Source organism: Mus caroli, unplaced genomic scaffold (genome assembly GCF_978045245.1).
Source record: "Mus caroli unplaced genomic scaffold, Mus_caroli_1 scaffold_14, whole genome shotgun sequence".
Classification (NCBI taxonomy): domain Eukaryota; kingdom Metazoa; phylum Chordata; class Mammalia; order Rodentia; family Muridae; genus Mus; species Mus caroli.
Window position 1 is genome coordinate 39,395,956 of NW_028227269.1, and position 25,217 is coordinate 39,421,172.

Consider the following 25,217-nt stretch of genomic DNA (forward strand, 5'->3'; position numbering starts at 1 on the left):
TGGCATCTCCAACATCATGAGGTCTTCATTGAAATCTACGCTTCACCTTCACAGCTTCATACAATGGCTTCCATGTAGGGACATACTCCTGGCATCAGCTGTTTTCCATAGCTCTGTGTGTGTGTGTGTGTAATTCCACAACTCTTTTACTGTTCCTTGACTCTAAAGTCAGAACCATGTGGTTAAAGCTGCCAAGGTCTACTGCTTGCTGGGGCAAGAACATGGCCCCCTCATTCACATAATATTTTCATCAGCTTCTGTTTTAGATAGTTTCCTTCACAACTTAAGCATTTTTTTTTTTAAAAAAATCTTCACACACAAACAGAAACACATACACACACACACACAGACACACACACATACACACACACACACACACACACACACACACACACACACACACACACAGAGCTTAGCTGGGTGGATGACCTGGGTGACCTCTTACCCTGAGGTTACTGTTCTCTTTATTCTATTAAACATCAGGCTTTTCTTTAATCTGTTTAATCTCCTTTATATATCCACCTCCATTATATATGATGGTGTCTCCTTCTCCTCAAACTGTGCATTTTCTATTTCTCCTTGCTAAGCTTGCTCCTTTTCATTATGGATCTGCATAAGACTGGAAACCAATAACCACGAAATACAGCTAATACTAGACTGTTATGGAATCTCCACTGCCAAGGCTCTGGAGATTCCCAAACTCTTCAATTTAGCCTCAGGCAGATTTTTTTGGACAAGGGAAAAAGAAGTCACATTCTTCTCCAAAACATCACAAGAATAATCACAGAGTCATATTCTTCTCTGAAACCTCTTGACCTGGGCCATCGTAATCTACATTGTTTTCAATACCACTGTCTTCCCTGCTCCTACTAGTATGGACCTGTAAGCCTTACTTAAAAGGTTCAACTGCTTTCCTAATCCAAAGTCCCAAACTCTACATTCTACCAACAAGAAACATGGTTAGGCCTGTCGAATCAGTACTCCAGTCTTTGGTATAAATTTCTATCTTGAGTCAGTTTTCTATTACACCATGAACTTGGCAACTCTCATAAAGGAAAGCTTTTAGCTGGGACTTGCTTACAGTTCAGAGGTTTAGTCCATTGTCATCATGGTGGGAAGTGTGGTGGTATGCAGGCAGACGTGGTGCTGGAGAGGTAGAGCTAGCAGGGAGAGAGGGGGAGAGGGGAGGGGAGGGGAGGGAGAGAGGAGGGGAGGGGGAGGGGAGGGAAGGGGAGGGGAGGGGAGGAGAGAGGAGAGGAGAGGCCACTGAGCCTGGTTTGGGTTTCTGAAATCTCAAAGCCAACCCCTAGTGACATACTTCCTCCAACAAGGCCACCCCCACCCCCAAAATGCCATACCTCCTAATACTTTCAAAAGGTATCACTCTGGAAACTGAGTTTTCAAATCTATGAGCATGTGAGGGCCATTCTTATTTAAGTCACTACATGTCTGGAGCTCAAATAATTGTTGCTGGATTTAGAGTGTTTAGCAAGGGGGTCACAATCAAAGAAAATGTTGCCTATTTGTAAAGACCAACAATATGAACAGAAAGTGTTTTAGTATGCCAAGTGTTGCACTTTGGATTAAGCATGGAGAAGAAAGTGACTTGAGAGTGCATTTAGCTCTCACAGCATATAGGTGGTACTTGATGCTGAACATCTCAGTGTGTTTATAGGCTAGGTCTCTCCCTGAACCCAGAGTCACGGCTAGCCTGGCTACTCTGTTTGGCTCAGAGTTCCCCTCTCTCTGTTTCTCAAATGGTGGGATTACAGATGGATGGCACATTCACTCTGCTTTGACATGGATTGTGGGGGTCTGAACTCTAGTCTTCATGCTTTTAGGACAAGTGCTTTATCCTGTAAACTTAATTCCCAGTTCTGGATTTTTAACCTATTGTTGGGACAAGTGCTTCTTTCCATATAATTTTGGCCAAGTCAGGCTCCTTAGAGTTTTCCCATTGTGTGGACTCTGTTTTTGTTTAGGGGTAGAGCAAAGAGGGAACTGGGAAAGCATACAAACAAATGTATAATTAAGATTGTTATGTAGACTATATCAATATCAAATTATTGAGATGATAACTATGGTCCAGGAGCTGATACTGTCTCTTTAAAGAATTGTCTCAGCAAGATGATGAACACCTTTAATTCTACGCCGAGAGGCAGAGCATGTAGACCTCTGAGTTCCTGGCTAGCTATTGCTACATAGCAAAACTAACAGAAGAGAGTGATCTCTCTTTAGAGCTCACTTAAGCATCGGAATGGCTGTCTTATATAGCAATGCATGGTAAATGCTTAGCAGATATTGATCACCATTTCTTAGTAATTAAATACTAGTTATTGACTAATAGTATTTATTGATCATTTTACTAGTATAGGAAGCCATGATGAAATTGAGTAACTTGCTCTCAATCACATGTCTGGAAAGCAATAGAATTTTTTCGAGTTGGAGGTGAGATAAGTGTTAGTGTATATGTATTGTAAGTTTCATGGTGACTTTGCTTATTTGAGAACTGCTATGAGGAGACAAAAAAGAAACACTATTTGGCTTGATGGCTGGAAATAAAGACATCACTAACATCTGGAGAGTCCATACAAACCTGGAGAGTCAAAATTATGGTCATGTTACAATAACTACATCTTTGCCCACATAAACTTTAAAGGAAGCTTTTAGTGGCAGTTCTAGGACCTGTTCTATGTTTTTTGTGTTTGTGTCATGTTTGTATGTTTGTGTACTCATACACATATGCTTGTGGTGTACATAAGTGTGTATGTGCGTGTGTGTGTGTGTGTGTGTGTGTGTGTGTGTGTGTGTGTGTGTGTTTGTAGACCAGTGGACACTGGGCATCTTCCTCAATTGCCCCATCTGCCTCAATTGCCTCCACCTCCACCACTTTTTTTTTTTTAAATGTGGATCTCACTGTGTGGCCCTGGCTGTCTGAACTCACTATGTAAATCAGCTTTAAATATAGAGATCCATCTGCTATTGCCTCTCAAATGGTGAGATTAAAAGCATGTGCCACTGCACCTGGCCAGTTTTTTTTTTTGAAAATTGCTATTTAATTTTAATTTTGAAATTTTATTTAAAATAAAAAAATTATTTTAGAAAGGGAGAGACCTTTTAGAATTAGGTTTTTAAAAATCTTGTGTCAGGGGTTTGTACAAACACCACTTTTGCAGGCTCTGGGTCAAAAACTTCCTGAGTCCAGTCTCTCAGTTTATTTTCTTATACATTCAAGCACAGTAAAACTTTGGGTAAAAGTCTCTGTGTGACAGTCATCATAACAAAGCTTTGGGGATGGTTGCATTGAAACTCTCTTGCAAAGCACATTGCTATAGCAAAGCATTTGTGACCTTCTCCATAAGAAGGAATTCTATTGACTGATAAACAGTGCTCAGGGGAAGGGGCTAGGGACAAAGGATTTGTAACAAGCATAAACATAGATCCTATTGATGGACGTTGAAACGTGAATGGGACCTCTTCCGTACGGAGAGATTAAGGCCTACATAATGCTCAGGCTTTGGGAAAATTCAGCTGAAGGTTGAATTGATCACAATCACCCCTCCAACAACTTCTTCTAGATCTTCCTCTTCCTTCTCTACTTACCCAACTTTGTGTCCTTTTTATGTTTTTTTGTTGTTGTTGTTTTATTTTTAATCCATCAAGTCCAGTTTGTATTGTTTACATACCAGCTCAAGCTAAAGCTAGACAAAATTTCATTATGGAGGTGAGCATGTCACACTCCCAGCTGAGGAACTATTGCAATTGATAGCTGTTAAAGAGTGAGAGTTTTCTTTCCCACTGTGGCCCCTAGTTGGTTGGTCAACCATACTCCCATGTATGAATGCATATCTACCTCATTTTTCCAGGGTTGGATCTATCATTGAACCTGGAGCTCACTTCTTTGGCTGTGATGGAGGATCAATAAGTTCCAGGGATCTGTCTCCTTTACCTTCCAAGAACTGGGGTTACAGCAGGTGTAGCTGTCTGTGTCCTTTATGAGGATGTTGGGGCTCCGAATTCAGGTTCTTTGGTATATGTAGCAAGCACTTACCCACAAACCATCTCCATAGCCCTTGATTCCAAGGAACCTTAAAATGTTTGTCACTGTTGTTTCAGTGCGTGGCTGCCTGGCCCTTACTCCTTTTCATTGCCCATGTCTTGATTGTGTCTTCTCTTGCTGTCTCCATCAGTTTGCAGCGAAATAAAAAGCCCCAGCTATTGGGGGCCCGTTCTGTCATCACAGAAATTGCTGCTTCTCACATTTCCATTTTTAGTAGTCGTGAAAACACTCTCCTCGTAGTTCTAATTCTTTGTCCCCACCCCCCCTCCATCTTGGACTTGTTATTTATTGACTATTTGGTGGTGCCCCATTCAAATAGCAGCCATGTTGGTTCTATGGGCCATGGTTGAAGTTTTTGTGGCTCGGTGAATACAGTGCTTCCCAGTTATCACTTCATTCATCCTCAGGCACAACCAACATTGTCTGAGTTCCAGGACAGTCTTAGACCAGGACCTGTCCATGCTCTTGGAAAGAGAGGGGTGGCAATCTTTATGCTATTGCTTTCCCCATCCCTATTGCTCCTGCTCCAGGTGGTTCTTCATACAGATGTTTTGCTGGCTGCCATTAGATTATTTCCTCTCTTTCCATATGGAATGATGATTGGGAGTAGGTCCCATCAGAATATTATCCTGGGACAATCGAGTCGCTGTTTGCATGAGTTTTTATTCTTCATATAGCTTTATGTAACTCTTTACTAGAATTTAGTGAAGACTTCATTTCAAGCATATATATTTTCCTTGCAATAGATATTGGTAACATTATTAATATTATTATTTTACATTTTTTTTGAGGAATCCTAGTTAGCCTGTCTGAAAACTCATTTGTTCTTGCTTTAAAATTGTACAGTAGTAGGATATCTTTTAATTGAATTGTTCTCAAGCTCTGAAGTACACTGCATCATAAAGACTGAAAAATATTACAAGTGATAAATGTATCTCTTCTTATTTTGTAGCCTTCTTTGAATCCTGGGGGAAGCCAGTCCTCAGATGTGGTACTTTTGAACCACTGGAAAGTGAGAAATTTTGAAGTGCAGCGTGGTGACATTGTGTCATTGGTGTAAGTAACTCAGGAACTTACTGTATTTGTTTTTGTGTTTTTCTGGACTTAGCTGATAATTTACTGCTGATACTATCTGTCCAGTTATGGTATTAATGAGCGTATCTTCAATATAATCAATATTGAGATATAGCAACTGTTAGGCTTCATGTAGCACAAGCACCTGGTCAGCGAGGGCCAAGGGATGCTACAGAGATCACAGCATCCAACAGATCTCACCTAAGAGGCAGGGAGAGAGAGAGAGACAGAGACAGAGACAGAGACAGAGAGACAGAGAGCCATGTGATGGCAGAGACCTTTGGAAGAGTATGCTGGTCACATTTGGTGGTGGCTGGTAATGACATGCCTGCTGGGGCTGAGTCACTGTGTGCAGACTTGAGGGAGCATCTGACTTCTAACAGCAATGCCAGAACAAATTTTTTTATTTAATGTATATCAGTTGAATGACATAATTGGTAAGTTTTGTTTAAAAGATAGTGATTAGAAATTATTATATTATTGATCCAAAGTAGATGCTTTTGATATGATTTTGTAATATTTGCACCTTGGTAAGCAATCTTCTGTGCTGTTTATGAATTTTGGAATGAAAACATTCTTAAGAGATGATACTTATGATATGAAATGCAATGACAGTTGTGTATGTTGTGAATTTACCTGACAAAAAAGGTTTGAAAAGCTAAGATTATGGGCTTTTGTTTAGCATCAAAAGATGGCGCTGTTTCTCTGTAAAATATGATGCTGGGTGTGGATAGAAGTTGCATCCCAAGTGTTGGTTGTAGAAAATGAATGTCAAGGTGTGCACAGCTGATACAGAGACATAGGCTACAGTCCTGCACATGCTTGAGTAGTGGTTTAGCTTAGAGATTTTTGTTTGTTTTTTAAAATAAATCTATACAGAGAAGACTGTGGCAGAACTTGCCAAATTTCTCTTGGCTGCAGTTGTTTGTAAAACTGTTCTAGTCTGATACCTTGTTATGGAAATCAGTGCACGGGGCAGCAACTGATACGATAGAGTTATTGTTGCTTATTTTTTGTGACAATAAAACCTACTATTGAGAATCTTTCCAATTCCCAGTTATTCTTTATTCATGAGGGGGAATGAGATTTTTCTTGTTGGATGGTAATTTTAATACATATAAAAATCCAGTATCAACTTGCTCGTCCTTACCAGCTTGCCTCTGGACATAGATATTGTGTAAGTGTGTCTCCTTCGAGACTGCTCTTACCAGGGTTCATTTGAAAACCTGTTACCTACATCTTGTTAATAGCTAATGAAATAAATACATTTGAGTGGAGTTCTGATGGCAGACAGCCAGGAGTGGGAATTAAATGCTTCTTCGGTTTTGAGAATTTCCTTTAGCGTTGATCTAGTCTTTGGAGTGTCGTTCAGTTCAGTGCACTCTTTCTGCTACCTCCTGATAAGCCCCTCCACTGGGATAAACTTATCATGTGCACACTGTTCTTACGCCTTCGGTTTGACAAGTTTACATCCTCACTTAGTTGTTGATGAAGAGGATACCCACCCAAGTGAAAGAAGTCACCTTACAAGTGGACAGCTCTGTAGTTTTCTCCGCCTAGGAAAACATGCTGACTAGATAGCAGGCGAATTTGAAGAGGGAATTCAAATTAAACTAACTGTGAGATGGCTTCTTCAAATTCAGGATTTTGAGTCCATAAACACATCCTGACATAAAATGATTGATCTCTAAAGGAAAACACAGCTCTTTTAGGTAAACGTTATAGTGATTGATATTTATTATATGAATTAATTTAAATGAACATTTATATTCAAATTGGGATTGTTAAATTATTGAAACTGCAAGTGAGGTGGATTTTGAATGAGTAAGTTATGTGCTAATCTTCTCCATGTAGAGATGTCATACACTTTATTTAGTGTGCTTTGTCACCAAGCAGGCCTCATTTATGTAGAAGAATGCTTAATGTTCGCATTGTATTATTGAACCACAAATAATTATTATGTGATACTTTTGGCTGTGTTTGAGAAAGAATCTGAGTTTGGCGGTCAATTCTTTAGCTTGAGGTTGTACTATAAAAGCTATTTTGTATTATGGTATTTTCTATCTAGTTTTATGAGTATAGTGCTTTCTAGACATTTGTCCTTATATTTTCATACAATTTATAGACTGCTTCCTTTAAAAAGACTGATGTCGGTGTGATAAACTTTCACCGATATATTTAGTCCATGTCATGAAACATTGCTTCCTTACCAAAAGCACCACTATGTGATTTTATAACAAGGTGATGTTTTCCATTGCTACATCAGAACATGTTCTCTTTTCGAAACACATAAAATGAATATGGAAATGAATATTTTCTTGTTCATTCTAATATAAAATATAATTTGTCATTTTGCTTACAAATTATTGTTAACAGGTCTCATCAATACACAATCTCTGGAGGCAAGATAGAATGTTTTATTTAAAAAATTTCTGACACAGTCTTTCATATATTCAGAATGTGTGTAAGATAGCATTGTAAGTATATTACATTTATATTTCTGGAGATTTGTCTGTATGGATATGTGTATACATGTTCATTTGTGTGTGCATGTGATTATGTGTATGCCCATGTATGTGGAGGCCAGAGGTCAGTGTTGGATATCTACAATTTATATATATATGTGTGTGTGTGTATGTATATGTATACACACATATCTATATATATCTATATATAGTCTGTCTGCCTATCTGTCTATCTATCTGTAATATACATCTATAGTATAACTTAAAAGATACAAAATATCTAAAAAATACAGTACTGTGAATGTGGGTTTATATTTAAAACCAAAAAGATGAAGGTAGGCTGTAGGCTGTTGTTAGATGATAAAGGAAAGGACTGAAGTCCTCAAGGACACAGTACAGAAGCTGTTGACCATTAGAAATTAAAAGTAGAAAAGAGTGTAAATTCTGTACAAAATGCACCAATAGTATTGTGTGTGTGTGTGTGTGTGTGTGTGTGAGAAGAAAGAACAAGGTAACCCCGTGATAACTGCTTCATTGAGAAGGGTCGACTGTATGACCTTGACTCCTGAGCTTGCTTGTACTTGGCCTTCTGCTGCTGTTAATAATGAGGAAAGTATTAATGATTGGGGACAAAACTCACATGTGAATAAATGTACCTTCAGCATCACAAGGAAATATTCTCTTCGTTTTCCGTGTCTAAGAGCAAATTCACATCACATGGTAGAACAGACCGGCTTCTCCTGCATGGGGTTTGGTCGAGAGTGTGTTGACCAATGCTGTTTCCTGGGAGGCTGGTGTAAGAAGGGAGCAGGTATGCCCTGGAGTGTGCCTCCTTACATCTTGTTTTAAACCTTTTCCTGTCTTCTTCTTTTTGATTAGTTATCCTAGTGGAGCTATTGTTTAAGCATATGATTCAGTTATGTTAATTCAGAAGGAATATTTACTGAGTCACATGAAAGGCTAGGCACAGTATCATTTGCTGTCATTAAGTTCTTAGTGTTACTGAATGTATGTAGGTGGCACTGTACTCTCTTAATGGATTTGCAGTCTAATAGTTGTGCTTAAGGTGGATTTTCTATACCTTGGAATTGACTTTTTATTAACCTGTGTGATGGCCTTACTGCAATAGGCTTAACGTAGAAATCACAGTTTCTCAGAAAGAATATGTCACCTAGCAAGTCCAATGGGATAGAGATGCTTTATAATAAATCTTGAATAATCACATTTGTTTTAAAATGTTTTATTTTGAAATAGCACTAGACCTAAAGAAAGCTTGTAAAATAGTATAGAGAATTCTCTTCTCTCTTCTCCACTGCATATAAAATCTTAAACAATCAAAGTAGTAGTACAGTTATTAAAAGTAGGGGAACAACATTGATATAATATTTTTTAACTATCTGCCTTAGTCATTTGCCAGCCTTTTAACTAATCATCTTTTTTAGATTTCTTGGGTCAAATCATCTTATAATTCACTTTATTTTTCATTTCTCTCTGGTCTTTTCTTGCCTGTGAATAGTCCTTAGTCATTTTTTTTGTCTTTTATGAAATTAACACCTTTGAAGGTTACTGACTAGTTATTTTTCAGAATGATGCCCAACCATTACAATTTTAAGGCCATTCTGCTTTGAGTTCGGGATGAGAGTTGCTGAGGAAGGCACAGCAGTGTTGACAGCTAACTGAAATGGAGACTCAGGCAGAGAAGGCCGCATGGCTGGAGGGAGGAAGTTCAGATGAGGGGAGCTGATTAGAGGCTTGGGGTATCTATCTGTCTATCTATCTATCTATCTATCTATCTATCTATCTATCTATCTATCTATCATCTATCTATCATCTATCTATCTATCTATCTATCTATCTATCTATCTATCTATCTATCTATCCATCTATCCCATGAGCCTGGATAGTGACTAAAAGAATCCGTGGCCTCTAGAAGTGAACTAAACCCACACCAGCTAGGGACAAGGGTGGAGCAGTGCAGTCCCGGGGAAAGGCTGAATGGACAGGAAGGAAGAAGGGCTAGGTTTAAGTCCTGGAGTCGCAGGTCAGTGTAAGGGATTTCTCAATGTCTAGCACATGCCTCCTCATTACTCCACATGGTATGTGATGTTCTGAAATTCATTTCCTTCTCCTACCACTATCTAGAGGTATTTGTTTGTTGCATCATGGAATTTCGAGCAAGCACGTGTCAAAGGAACTGTAAAGTGAGATTTTGACCTTTGGTTCACATGATGCTGAACTGTGCTGTCTGATTTCTCAGTCCATGTAGCATGAAATATTGAGTGGGTCTACTGCCATTTGTGTAAATAATAATAGTTGGAAACTTCTAGCCAAATCAATACATTATTCCGGTTCATCCTACTTGTTGATTTTTTCCCTTTTCATTGTAGAAAATTTAAAATTGCCGGTGATACTTATTCTGTTTCTATTTGGACACAGCCAGGTTTAAACGTTTGCCATTGCAAGCTACTGTTACCCTGGAACATGTCTCAGGTGACTTCATTTGCCATCATTCTGAGATGGAAACCAGGAGGGGCAATGCTGTGTCGAAAAGGCTGGCTGGCTCTACAATAGGTAAATCCCAGACACTGCGGAGAATAGGCCCCAAATTGAGCCTTACATTTTTAGTGTTGGCCTCTTAGTAATTTCAGTCACTGAAATAAGCATTCTGTATCCATTGTACTAACTTATATTTGTTTTGTTTCTCATTGCTCTGATAAGATATCTGGAGAAGCAGCTTAAGGGAGGAAGGATGTAATTTGGCTCAAGATTTCCAAGGATCCATCATGGCAGGGAAAATGTGGAAACTAAAACTTGGGGGTGAGGCTGTATGAGCTTGCTCATAGCTGATGTGGGTGGATCAGGAAACAGAAAACACACTAGAAGTAAGGCTTGACTATACACCTCAACATCTGTCCCCCAGTAACACACTTCCCTCCAGTGTCACTTTCTGAAGTTTCTCCAAACAGCTGCACCAGCCAAGGACCAGGCCAAGAGGAGATGTTTCACTTTCAAGTTATAACAATCCTTATTTTAAAAATAACACAAAAGGGTAATAGTATTATATCCAATTTGTAGGTAAGGGCACTGAGGTCCACAGAGTGTAAATCATTTGCTTAAGGACAGAGTAAGTAAACAACAGGCCGATGGTTAGAAGTGTATTACACAAAAGTCATCCACGGCAGCCCCATATGTAAGCATCGTGATGCCTCCGTGCATGTGTCGCCATGGTGCAGCTGAGCAACTTCACAAATCTTAACCAAGAAATCACTCAGACTCTAGTGTGTGCACATCTCTCCTTATTCCCCTTTATAAAGCAAAATTCCTATATGAAGACTCTTAAATGCAGCCTTTTTATTAATAGCCCTGGGACTTTTTTTTATGAGCATAGAGTGTGGAAATAACTTCAGCAGCTGGCTTGTGACGTGTTAAACTCTGTCACTTTCTGACAGATGGCCAAGGTGGTGACAACATCTTCTTCAGTAAATATGAGCAGATTTACAGAGATTTGAACTGGAGAAACAGATGAAATAGAAGAGAGCCTTTGAGGGGAGAAAAAAAAGAGATAGAAGGTTTTCATGTTCTTGTGTCTTAAGTTCTTGTAAATCTTTAAAGGTCCCGTGACCTACCAAGGGAAATTAATTGAAGTTTGCTAAAAAAGGAAAGTCCAGCTTTTAAACAAATGCCCAGAGCAATAACTGTACTGAATAATGACCTATAATTGTATTAAAAGCCAGTTGCCAGTTGAACTGGGAAAATATAATTGCATATATTTATCTGCCCTACCTATAGATGATCATTCTAAATTAATTTTTGCATAAACCAAATATTTTTTTCTGATTTTGTTGGTAATTTTGTCCACAGAGAAAGACTACAGCTCACAGAGCAATATTATTAGTAAGGTAAAGGGCCCAGGTTTCTTCCTTTCTTTCTTTTTTAATTGTTAATTGACAGTGAATTGCTGTGAAGTTGAATCCCTTGCATCTCACTTGACTTTAAAAAAAGAAAAAGATAAACAAAACACAACAAAACCAGTTCCTGGCACTTTACATTACCCATAGTAATTTATGTTCATTACTAAGTATATTTGCAAATGATAATTTATTATTTTTTTAGAAAAACAAAGTGGCTTGTAGTGTTGTTGCCGTTATTGGGTATGGATTTAACTGATTTAAAAGAAACTGTTCATGTGCATACAAAATCACTGTCTGTAAAGCAAGCCTTAATAGCAATTTGTTTCCTTGAGTAGGATAAACTGCCTACACAATGCTTATACATTTAATTAATTATGCAATAAAACATTTTCTTAGCTCAGAGACAAATTATAACTTCAATATGTTCCAATGATCATATATTTCAATTTTGACTTATTGAGATTTTTATGGTAATGTAACTATAGGAGCTATCTGTAGCCACTGTTCATCCCATTCCATAAACACTGCATCTTATGAGAGATAAATAAAAGTTGTCACAAAAGAAACTTGCACCGGCAGGCAGCCTCCTATGAGATACTGTGTACTTGTGATATCACTGTTTCTGTTGCATGGCAGAGTAGTGCAGTTCACAAGGGCAGTGTTACTTGACTGAAAAAGGAAAAACAAAGGCCGTGTGCAAGACAGCATTAAAGAGGGGCTCCAAGTGCACACTGTATGTTACATGGAACGGATGTTGGGGAATAACATATTGTAAAAGATTTCTCTGTGTGCATATGTGTGTGTGTGTGTGTGTGTGTGTGTGTATGTGTGTGTGTGTGTGTGTATGTATGTGTGCACACATGCATGCACATGTGTTTTGAGGCCAAAAGAGAATGCTGATTTTTTTGGAACTGGAGTTACTGGAGGGTGTGAGCTGTTTGATATTGGTTGTGGGAACTGAATTGTCATCCTTTACAAGAGCAGCAAGTGCTTGTAACCTCTTAGCAATCTTTGCTGCATCTGGGGAAGCAATTTGAATTAGTAATAATGGGAACAGAAATTATTATGGTTTTCAAATAACGAGTAGCTTAAGTAACACGCAGAAAACATTGTTGAAGCCATAGACATACAAATGTATCCTATGTGCTTTTGAAGTCAATATTAGGATATAAAGTTTATATAAAGGAAGGCTACTAAGATCAGTAAAGAAATGATTTCTACTTTTGACTTTATTATACTAGCATATGTCAAACTAAGTCCATTTTTAGAAAAATGAGATGCTTCATTGTAGGGTTGTCTAAAGGTAATTGAATATACATAATTGATATAGATCTGAGAGTGAATGAAACACATTGAGGTGTTTGCTATTGTTTCCCTTTATTCTTTTTAGTTGGTGAGTAGCACCAACTTACTTGATAGCACAGGCTATCAAGTAAGTAGCACAGGCTATCAAGTAAGTAGCACAGGCTATCAAGCTAGGAAGCCATGAGTGAGAGCTAAAATAGTTAGATTCTGGGAACAATTTTTGACAGTTTTATTGGGCTGGAAAATCACAAATTAGAATTTAGAAATCAAGTTGGGGATAGACAAAATAATTCAAGTTTTTTATTGGAATTCATGAATGACTATCTTAGCAATTAGAGAAAAAACTAAACAAAGACTTTAAGTTATAAAAATTGAAATGCAATCTTTGCTGAGTTCCATCCCAATTTTAAGGTCATATGCCTTTATTTTAATTGTCATTGCTATAAAAAGCAGATGTTAGATACAGTTTTTTTTTTTTAGCTCAATACCTGGCTTTTAATATATTGTATATAAAAACAGGACCCAGGGGGAGGAGAAACTAAACCAAACAGGAAATGATAGGAGATGACTGTGTAGCAGTCCATGTAGTGTAGTGGTTAGATATGTACTATCATGTAATTACAATCAGTACATTAGCCAATACATTTAAAAATGATGAAAGAATGGACAATTTTATCAGAAAATTAAAATTGAAGGGTCCTACAAATGAAAACTATTGTAAGCCCTGTTAGAATAATGGTGTGATAGGAATAATTGTGGAATGTGCAATAGAAAGTGTATAGATCATATGTGTAGGATAAAGGGATGCTTTAGTTATGGGACTAGTCCGAAAGTTGCCCTCCATCATGTTAGGGTCCCAGCGAAGGGGGAGTGTAGAAACAGCAATACAGTTTTAAAAATTAGTGAAAGACCCAACTCACTGATAAATAAGCTTCTATCAGGATGCACATGGGCACACACACACACACACACACACACACACACACACGCATGCGCGCGTGCGTGCGTGTGTGTGTGTGTGTGTGTGTGTGTGTGTGTGCTTGTGTATGTATTTTAGGGTATATGTTTCAATGTTTCAGGATATATGTTAGGGTTTATGCTATACTGAATATCAAAATAGCTCAAAAGATAACAATGTCACTAAAACAAGCAAAATAGTAGACGTTATACCTCACACAGAAGACAGGAAAGAACTTTATGGCTTCTTGAAAGTATTAGAATAAAAAAAAGTCTTTCAAACAGGTTTTGATTATATTAGAAATAAGCTTCCAAGTAAAAGAGAGAGGCCCTCAGTGCAGGCCCAGTTGTTCCGAAGGACTTTACAGAACAAGTCAAAATGTGGCGACTTTCAAGATGTGAACCTTGGAGCATCAAAATGTCAGGATGCAGGGCATGCGAACCTTGGAGCATCAAGAGGTAAAAAACCCTGTCTTGAGAAAACCAAAAAACAAAAATCAAAACCAAACCAAAACAAACAAACAAACAAACAAAAAAAAGGAATGCAGGGATGCAGACCTCAGAGCATTATGAGGATGCAGGGGAGGAAGTGTTGCCTGTTGTTCTCGTGAACACTCATGCATATGGGGCAATCTATGAGTGTGTGGTTGGGCTCATACCATCAGAATGTTTACAGTTTTTTTTCTGCCTTGTAGTTACTACTATTTTTCTGGTCACCTTGAGATGCATTTCCCACCAGCAAACATACTGTCCACTTGTTCTTACAAGAGTGGCGCCTCAGTACGTACTCTGTTTCATAGTTTACACCTTGCAAATGCGGAGGAAATCTTGACACTAACCTTATACATAGATTTATGTGATCCAAGGCCAGGAGGTACCCTCCCATTGCTTTTAGTAAAAGGCACTGTATGTTTGCTGAGTGCAAGTGATGATTGCTAGAAAATGTGCCTGTGGCTGATAAGAAAGAGGGAGGGTTCAGAGCAAGAGACACCAAAGTTTATTGGAGCTTTGGAGCTCAGGAGAAAATATCTTTTTCCAAAAGGGAAGGAATATACCTTTAAGAAATGTTTATTTCCATTAATGAGAGGCTTCAGTGACCCGTATTATGGACTGTTCTCTTTTGCATAATGTAGTGACAGATTTACTCAAATTTAGAGGCTGCATTAATATTTACGGATGGCACAGCTGTAGGTTTCACTTTATTAAAACACATATGGATGTTAAAATTGCTGATGGAGTTGCTGGCTCAGTTTGCTTTGGCTATGGATGTGCTAATTATAATTCTGCCTTCTGTGCTTTTAGAGGTCAGAAGTTACATGGCAAAGATTTGTGTACTTGGCATGCTGAAAAGTCACAGCCATCCAGTAGGAAACAATTCAGTGTGACTAGTCTGTCTCACATACATTTCCTCACATAGCTAAATAAGAGTCATTAACACATTCCAGGTTTATTAAACATTCGTCCTTCTCTAAGAGGATCTTTAAAGAGCAATCAGAACATGACAAAGTAATAGGGAAGCCTTGGTCACAGTGGCAGCATGCTAACTGAGTTAAGGAAGGTAAGCATTGTTATTCACAGAATGGATCCAAATTTGGCCAAAAGATTTGGGATAAATCAAGGGGAGAAATCAGTTAATAAAGAAAGGCCTATTATCAGTAAAGGGGGAGGGTGTACTTAATGCTTTTAAATGGAAGGTTAAACTGCTTGGGTAAACTTTAGTTTAACAAACAAGAAAAGAAAAAGAAAAAAAAGAAAAGAAATATGGATAATTGGGAAATATGATCATACTGGGAAAAAATTGTAAAACTTGCCTTACGTGTTAGCAGAATATTGGCTAATGAACTTATCTTCCCATAATTCTCTCTGAATATTAACTTTTACTCTAAAATGGAGAAGATTATGTCTCTTGTTTGTGTTTCTCTAACATAATTTATCACATTATAGTTTTAACTGGCAACAAATATTGAAATAGAGAAAAAGATTTCTTGTGCTTAGGATTTCCCTGAGTTACTGATCAGTTCTTGAATTTGAGTTCATTTTCCTCTCCTGGTTGGGTATAGGCTTGATGCTGAGGACTGTCAGCTCGATGGGTCCTTAAGAGAGATTCAGCACAGGAGACCAGAGTTCTTCAAAGTATATCTCAGTTGAGGCTAATTAAAAACAGTTAGCTTAAAAAAAGTATGGTCAAAGAAAGATTTACGTTGTCCTTATAGTTATTTAAATAATCCACGCATACATGGTTATTCTAATACTAAAATTATGCAAATAGATTTTTGGCTATTTTTTGCAATTTGAACCATATGTTCCTATGAACTTTGAATTATGGAGAGGTTTTAGAAATTATGTCCAGAATCAATATCAGATATTATCTTATATGACCACTGACCTATTGATGAGTTAGAAAGAAAAGTACTACAATAATTAAATTCGGAGATGACTCCAGAATTAAAGATGGCATTAATTAGAATTCAGGCTTAGCTTATAGTGCTATGTTAAGGAAAAGGTCATCTGAAATATAAAGAAATATTTCCTCTAATTATAACCTTTCCTTTGTCATTGATAGTCTTATAATTAGCTTTACTTGTCTTTTGTTAGACATTATATCAAACGGAATCCAATGTTGAACATTAACACTCTAAGGCAGGACGAAGGCTTTTTTTCATAATATTAGCAAGTTTGCTACAGACTGACTCAAATAGCTAATAACTCAAGGGGTAGTTACCACTGCAGTCAGAAACACCGGACCACGTACCAAGAGACCCAATTCTAGGCTCCCTTGGTCACTAAGGCATTATGTGCTAATCAGTTTGTCAGTTAACACCTGCAGATCAGTTTTCTTTTTAGGGTTCTGGGACTTGAACTGAGTGCCTTGCTCACACTGCCAAAGCACTGTAGGGTTGCACTACACCCCCAGCCCCACTATCATTGTCAGTGAAATAAAGGGGCTATGGCTACTAACTTCCATAGCATCCTTCAACTTGAAAATCTTTTCTCTCTAAATTGATTATTTTCAGTTGTCATAGATTCGAGTTAAACTTACTTAATGCTCCATCCCCACTTATATATTATACTATACTAATATATTATAATGGTTTATTACATTTAAAAATTCTGATAGTTCTTCAAGTAAATATTTTCGATGTGCCTATTTTGTGCAGTGTTGGTCACTTGTCAATACAACAGTAAAGACTATGGACTAAGTCTGTCCCTTCAAGGAACTTACTAATCTGTTGGGTACAGAGTGCTGAATGAGATAAAGTTTAAAATGGACAGTGTTTGAAACTTGTCAGGAATATGGCTGGTGGGTGTGTGACTAGGGAAGTTTGGAGTTCACTAGGTTGACAATTGTGTCAGGCATGCTACAGCATCTAATGCTGGCTCCCACGACTGTGTAGAGTACCATTTCCCAGTTCCCGAGTCAGTTGGACCATGGCTAACTTGAATCAACTCTGAAGGTAATAGTTTTATGATGCAGATTATGGATGTGCACTCACTACAAATGATCCCCCCACCCCAATGCTAGTCAAGGAGGCTACCTCCTAACGACATTCCAGCTTTCCATCTGTTTAGCAGCATAAAGTGCCTAATGTCAGGTGTCACAATAGAGTGCCTGCCAGATATTGTCTATAATCATGTGTGTTATATGGTCAAAGCAGAGGAGAACCTGACACATGAGCTTAGGAGGGTCAGAAAAACTGTTGACGTAATAGTAAAATAAGTGAGTTACTGGAAATCCGGAAGCCGAATGAAGAGCAGGTTGAATTGAAAGTGGATTTTTAAGAAGGGTCCATACTTTACCAGAGAAGAAACAAGACAGTATAGAAGTTGACACATGTCAAAATTTGTGTCAAGAGTCACATGGACAAAGTGGTGCACAGTTTTGTAGGCCTCAGACAGGGATCTAAGCTATGTGCTCTGTCAGCATAACATTATCTAAACCTCACACTAGCTTGTGCCAGAGGAATGCAGAGAGTCACAATTACACTGGTAGTGAAAATGAAATAGTGTGATTGGATTTATCAACTTTATCTCTTTGTGATGCTGAGCTAATCATTACCCTTTCTACCAAATTACAGGCTTATGCCATGTTAAAGGCCCAGCAAATACTATTTTGGTACATAGTTTCTAGAACATTTGATATTGAATCTACGATTCATGTGTGTGCATTTTATCACCATTAACTCTCAATTATTCTTAGCATGAGGCAGGTTGATGTGAATACCACCATGACTCTCATCAGCTAGCATAGCGGGAACAGCAGTTGTCTTAACTTCATGCTACATTATTCTCAGGGAGAGGAAGGACACTGGCACAGTGCTGATCACCCGCTCTCGCCTAAGCTGTGAAGGACAAGTTACAAGTATGTAAAATGGAAACCAACCTCCAAGCTAAAAGTCAACTCTTTTATAGATACATCAAAACTCAGCTTTAATACATACCTGGCTCTGTATTGGGGAAGTAACAACAGGTAGGGGGCAGGCTGTGATAATAGGAGTCCAGAGTGCAAGAACTCTGGAATAGGTAAACATACTGCCTCATAGAATGTGAAGGACCACAGAGAGCAAGGCAGAGGACAATATGTATATCAAGTCCTGTGAAAAGCAGCCACCCCGCACACATCTGATTCTATTCACTAAGCTTGCCCAGCAGTCTCTGACCATGTGAAGGTGTAGGTGAGATAGAGTTGAGAAGTGCAAAGCAGCATTATTGTTTTTGTTACCAATACTGCCATTTGGAATGCCAAAAATAGTTTTGTCTGTTAGATAAATGCCGAGTGATGTGCACAGTGAAATGAACATATCTAATCAGGAAACCTTTTATTCATTATATTAACACTGTATTGAGAATGGTAGCTCTAGAAAAGAAATAACTCATGATTAGCTTATTAATTCACCTAACAAACCAGTTTGAACAAGCTAAAAGAATGTGTGTTGCTCAGTTTAATTTGGGGAGTTAGCAAAAAGAATTTCATTCCTTACTTATCATTAGTGGATTGATTAACTTATTTTTGAGACAGTGTCTTTCCATTATAGTCCAGGATGACCTTGAACTGAAATCCTGGATATTGTTGTCTTAGACTCTCAAATTGGGACTCTAGGCATGTGGTACCATTCTTGACTTGCTTATCTATCTATGTATTTATGTATCTGTGTATGTATATATGTATGTATGTATGTATGTATGTATGTATGTATCTATCTATCTATCTATCTATCTATCTATCTATCTATCTATCTACTTGTGTTTGCTATAGGTAGTTGTTTTAAAACAAAAGAATAATTAGATTTTTTGTAAGTTATAGTATTGAAGACTTGGTAGGTAAATACAGATTTCTGTTGGTTATAGTGGGCAATCCTGATTTTATGGTTCATGTACATCATAATGTTTCAGTGAGACTTTCAAAGCTTGGTTGAATAAGGTAGGACATGAAATCTTGCCATAATTTGAAATGTACTCTATTATAGCTTTACTTTCACCTTGTAATTTTTATCTTTTTATGAATATTATACTAATGAGAATCATTACATCTTAGTCGTTACAGCCAAATGACAGATGGTAACAGAAGACAAGTGAATTATTTCAATTTTTCCAGAAAAAGTATTCACATTTTTCTTATGCAATGGTTTAATATATAGACTAATCCAAAATGGGCATCATTTGAACTTGCATACAAGATGAATACAGGGAATTCCATCGGGCCATTCTTCTAGGTTTCTAAAATCATACTAAATAGTAGGTTTCTTTAGACACTTGGTACATGTGTCTTATGCTTTCCATAGGCCCTTGGGTACACGTGTGTTATGTACTTTGGTAATAGTTATCAGTACAATAACAGTCAATAGCCCCTTAGCCAGGCATTAGGGAGGGTTCCCATCTCCATACTGAATTGTCTGGCTTGACCTTGTGCATATTTTATGCAGACAAACAAACTGCAGTCAGTTCACTAGTGCAGTGGTCCAGTTCATGAGTCATGTTCAGAAATTGCTGCCTAGATCCATCTTCTCAAACCCCTGACTCCTACAGTCTTTGAGACCTCTCTTCTATGATGTTCCCCGAGCCTTGTGAAGGGTGTAAGACAGAGGCTTCTTATTTGCAGATGAGCATACCCCAGAGTTACTCTGTGTACTTTTGATCAGTTGTGAGCTTCCGTATTGTATCATGTGCTGTACAAAGAAACTTTGTAAAGAGGTCTGAGAACTGCAGTAATCTAGGCACACAGAGACATGCATTATGAGGGACATTTGATACTGTGGGCACTTAGCAGGATGATAGTAGTTGGTTGACCCCTAGGGCCTCTGAGTTTTTCCACCATGGGTTCTGGGCCATATTTACAGTATCAGTAAGGTGTTGTTTCTCTTTCTTTCTTTCTTTCTTTCTTTCTTTCTTTCTTTCTTTCTTTCTTTCTTTCTTTCTTTCTTTCTTTCTTTCTTTCTCTCTTTCTTTCTCTCTTTCTTTCTCTCTTTCTTTCTCTCTCTCTCTCTCTCTCTCTCTCTCTCTCTCTCTCTCTCTCTCTCCCTCCCTCCCTCCCTCCCTCCCTCCCTCCCTCCCTCTCTCTCTCTCTCTCTCTCTCTCTCTCTCTTTCTTTCTTTCTTTCTTTCTTTCTTTCTTTCTTTCTTTCGGTTTTTTGAGACAGGGTTTCTATGTAGCCCTGGCTGTCCTGGAACTCACTCTGTAGACCAGGCTGGCCTCGAACTCAGAAATCTGCCTGCCTCTGCCTCCCAAGTGCTGGGATAAAAGGCGTGCGCCACCATGCCCGGCTCAATGTGTTGTTTCTTAATTGGGGAGCAGGCCTTAAATCCAATGAGAAAGCAATTTGTAATCCACTGGTGGGTACACCCCCCCAACTCGTTATAGTTTGCAATGTTTACTGCTGTGTAAGACAGTTAATGACATTTTTCTTCCAGTATTCTAGGTAGCACCTTACAGTACTATGGAAGACAGCCAATAGGTGGGAAGATACCATGACTCCTCCTTTAAAAGCTACATGATTTTGTGGATAATTATTATTATCTTTAAAGTTAGTGTAGAATTGGGTGGGGTTGAACACACCCACAGTGAAAATAAAAACAAACTGTGAGCTCCTATACATTAAAACACTCAGCATTTAGATATAGATTGGTGGACCAAAGAACTATGTTATTGAGGAATTTTTAAGGTGTTTAGGGTTATGCTTTTTGAAAGTAATTTTATTAAATGTGGCATAGACCCAGCTGTATGTGAGTTGAATTAATACACTGTATTTTAAAATTGAAACATTTTTTTTACTGATTTTCCTGGAGGTAAAAATCACAGGTGGAAAACTCATAACCTAGGTTCAAGTCTTCAGTTTGTTTCTAACTATCTACGTGACCTGAATGAGTGGGCTACTTGATCAGGTAGGACATTAGTTTATTAAATGGCAAAATTGTTGAGTTGGCCTGGTGACCTTTCTATGATGTGATAGCTTGGGCTCTGATGAGTGCTTCTGAATACTTTTTTTTTTTTAAACAGCCTAGTATTTATTTCCTGTTATGTAGTCAGCCATCAATATAGTTGCGAATTCTCTAGTTCTTCTAGATAATTTACATGAATAAAGTAAAAACAAAAAAACCCCTTAACTTTAGGAAATTTATTCAGTACAACATATACAAAGTCAGTTATACATATAGTTTCTTTTTAAAACACACCCATACTATTTCATTTTTAAAATTTAAAATGCTAACTAAGTCCTGTATTTGCTGTGGATCCATAGAGTCCAGCAAGGACCCTGAAGGACTCTGTCCCTCAAAGGGGCTTTGGATTACTGACCTGGGTTTGTGGCTGAAGTTCTGGCACTATCATATTCGGGCATTGAACACATTTAGAGATTTTTGAGAAAGACCTTTAGTTTCTTTTTCTCCTATCTAGGAATGTAGCGGTTTGAGTTCTGCATAATCTGTTGTGATTTAAAACTGAATTTGTTTGCTTCTAAATATCTGGCAAGAGTGGCTTGTGAGTTCTTTTTAGTTCCTAGCGTTGTTTATTCCCTCAGCCTGGTGAAATCCAAGTTGTTCTATCTTTAATAGTCTCTGCCACTTCTTGGAATAATTCCACAATTCCCAGACCTCCTCATTGATAAGTCTATTGGCTACAATATTACAGTGAAGTGCTCTTTTAGCAGAAATTGCTGTTGGGAGCTTTTTCTCTTTTATATTTCTTTGTCCCTGTTATGCCTGGCCTTTCTTCCTGTGCTCTCTTAGGGCTCTGTCTGCTTTCTTCACCCCCTTCTTGCCCTTCACTTTTGCCTTTGCCCATGACTCTTGACCTTCTTACCTTCTTGACATTCCCCCAAGGCTCCTGTGCTTGTATTTTCTGGCTGTGTGCTTGACAAACCTGTATGCTGAAATGCTGTATGCTCTTCCAGCTCAGCCCAGCTTTCTCACTCATACTGGAGTTGTGCCCTCTGGTCATTATCAGTTCTTAACACAATACGCTTAATCAGAAATCTAAGTTAGAGACTTTACCTTTAAATCCTTGAGTTTTGCATCCTAGTAGCTAGCCTTAGGGGGTTCATCTACAATATATTTATTGAATATTCTGCGTCTCACTTTTGTGGTGCTGTAGTTTAGGAACCACAGTGATCTTTCTTTAATTTATTTGCCTCATTCCTGATGTTCCTGCTTGGACCTTCTGTTGGCTTCTGCTATCTTCTTGTACTGCATAGAAGTCCTAGTTCAGTGTCTTATTTTTAATGCCCAACACCCCTTTTAATATTTCACTCTTCTATAAAACCCCATGAGACCTCAAAATATTTACAGTGGTGCAATTTTAGGCTCCTCGTTGAACACTGAAGGGAATGAGATATCAAGTGTAGTTAGTATGACCTGCAACGTTCCCTCCACATAGTAATAAATTGGAGTATTTATATAACACCTGTAACTAGGTTAGCAAGTATATATCTTGTTTTCTGTGAAACATTCCTGGTATGGATGCTTTAGTCCCTGGGAAGCAAGAGTTGATAGCCTCCCACTAACAATAACTGGTGTACTCATTATTTACAGATATGCTTTGTATACTTGGAAGCTAACATAGAGACCCATCTTGGTTAGCCTCTACTGAACTTTTACAGGAAAATAGTAGATCCCCTGATGGAAGCAAATAGAGAGTAATCCTCAAAGTAGCTCTAGTTGAGATGAGAAAGCATTACTGTTACCTGTTCCTTAACATTTTAACTTCAACTCTCTTAGTTTCTCTGAACCCATATCTTATTTCAACTGGATAGGATGTTCTTTTTCATTTTTTCTTATCTAGTGCACAAAGAAATGGAGTTTACTGTGGCGTTTTCATAATTACATTGTACATTGTTTTTATTCTTCCCAAACAAGCCCCCCATTTTCTCCTTCCCCATGCTTGTTGCTCCCACTGTCTTCTTTCATAACTCATGTGCAGTGTTAGTCTTTCTTGTTTCCCTTTCTTCCCTGTAGGTCACGTCTTTCTATTGGAGATTGGTTCTAATGCTTTGATTTAATCGTGAATCTGCATGTTTAATTGCTGAAGGTCCTTGTCCCCAATTGGTTTTGATTGAGCAATAAAGATGCCAGCAGCCAATGGTTGGGCAAAGGGAAATGGGGTGGGACCTATAGATTTGTATGGGATAGAACATGGGAGAGAGGAGGAGAGACAGAGAATCGAGCATGATGCTGTGGGAGATAGATCAGATTTAGAGCTGCAGGAGAGAGAACCAAGGAGCCATGGAAGGATTCAGTTAAGTGGCCACTGGCCACTCCCCCACCCCCATTGGGTCTGGGGTAGCAGGCAGAGGATTAAAACTGCCCAGGCTTAAACTTGAGTCAGTCACAGCATATTAAAATTAACTGGTGAGTGAGTGTGTGTGTGTGTGTGTGTGTGTGTGTGTGTGTGTGTGTGTTTCATTTCATTCCTAGATACAAAGAGATGCTGGGTGTTTGGCTGGAAGAGCATGATCCACAGGGAGCCAAAGCAGAGTAACAAAACTCACTGCTACATCTTCCTTTTTATCATTCCTTCTTTTCATTGCACATACACCAGCCCCCCATGTTTTATTTATTATATATTATTGCACTTTCACATTTAAATCTAAAGTCTACATATAAGATAAAATATGCAATGTTGTCTTTCTGAATCTGGCTAGTTCTCTTTCTGTCTTATGTAGTCCCCACTGGCCTCAAGCCCAGTATATATGTAGGAGAGATAGGCATGTCCTTGGACTCCTGGTTTTCCTGCCTCTACTTTCAGGTTAGGATGTTGGGCATGCAGCACCACTCTACCTTATGCAAGTCCACATAGTTCTTTACAATGCAGTGATTTCCTTTCAGCCATATCATATACTTTAACTGAAAACAGGCTTCCATTGCATACCATCATGGAGGAGGATAACTATTAGTTGGAGTATGGTATTTCTTGGAAAGTACTACTACTACTACTACTACTTTCCAAGTACTTTGACAAGGATATGATTTTTGCTTTTATTTCTTGAGTGTTTGTTTAAAATATAACTGCTTAATTTGAATGAGAATTAGTGGTCATAGCAGCAATGGGTAAATTGTCTACAGAAGTATTTTTACTTAAGTGGAGAATGTTTGCTCTTATCTCAGAAAAACAAGGTAAGGACTGATCATCATATTTCGTAGACTTACTTTTTCTATGATTCCAGTGTGAACTCTCAGATTATTTTCTTTGTTTTCATCAAACATCAAACATTTATTGTGCTTAAATATGAGCAATATGTCCGTAAACTATGAGAAAAAACGTAAAACAAAATAACCTTCAACTACAGCAAATCATCTCTTTTAGAACGAACGTCATCTGTTATAAAGCTGTATATGTTTCTGAGCCATGTATGCAATTGAAATTTTAGAATGGAAAGTTTTGAGGGCCTAGTGTGTCTCTAGGATTGTTGTAACCACTTTTCATATGTGATCTAAGTTAATCTTCCCACTAACCCTGTGAGGTAAGGACTAGTGTAGGGGTGTAGGGGGGAGGAAATTGAAGGACCTAGAGATTTGCCACAAGTAACTCTAAAGAGCAAGAGAGGGATTGAGACAAGGGCCTCCTCCTCTGGGCTCTTCACACTGTTTAATCTACCTATCAGTCTATCTGGTTTCATGCTGACACAGTCTAAAAGCTTCTACTGCTTTTGTTGTTTTGTGACAGTGTCTCACTATGTACTCCTGGCTGGGTTTGAACTTGTCACCCTCCCTACTCCATATAGCCAACTTGTTTTGCTAGAACCTTCTGCTGCAGTTCTCCCCCTCCTCCTCCATTTTTAAACATTCATGTGATTGTTTGTTTTACAGGCATGTGTGTGTGTGTGTGTGTGTGTGTGTGTGTGTGTGTGTGCAGGCATGTATATGAGGGAGACACACAAAGACAGAGAGACAGGGAGAAAGAAACGGAGAAAATTTCTGTCATCGCATACAATGAGGACAGTGTATGGGAGTCACATTG

The 25,217-nt window shown here is 38.3% G+C and overlaps 1 protein-coding gene across 3 annotated transcripts in view; it reads left to right on the plus strand.

Annotated features, from left to right (window-relative positions):
• Immp2l (inner mitochondrial membrane peptidase subunit 2) overlaps nucleotides 1–25,217 on the plus strand; it is a 910,609-nt gene that overhangs the window by 82,302 nt on the left and 803,090 nt on the right. For all 3 annotated transcript variants that reach the window (XM_085830318.1, XM_029484783.2, XM_029484782.2), the window contains exon 4: nucleotides 5,013–5,116. In XM_085830318.1, the coding sequence (XP_085686444.1) occupies nucleotides 5,013–5,116 (104 nt within the window). The remainder of the gene's footprint in view (nucleotides 1–5,012; nucleotides 5,117–25,217) is intronic.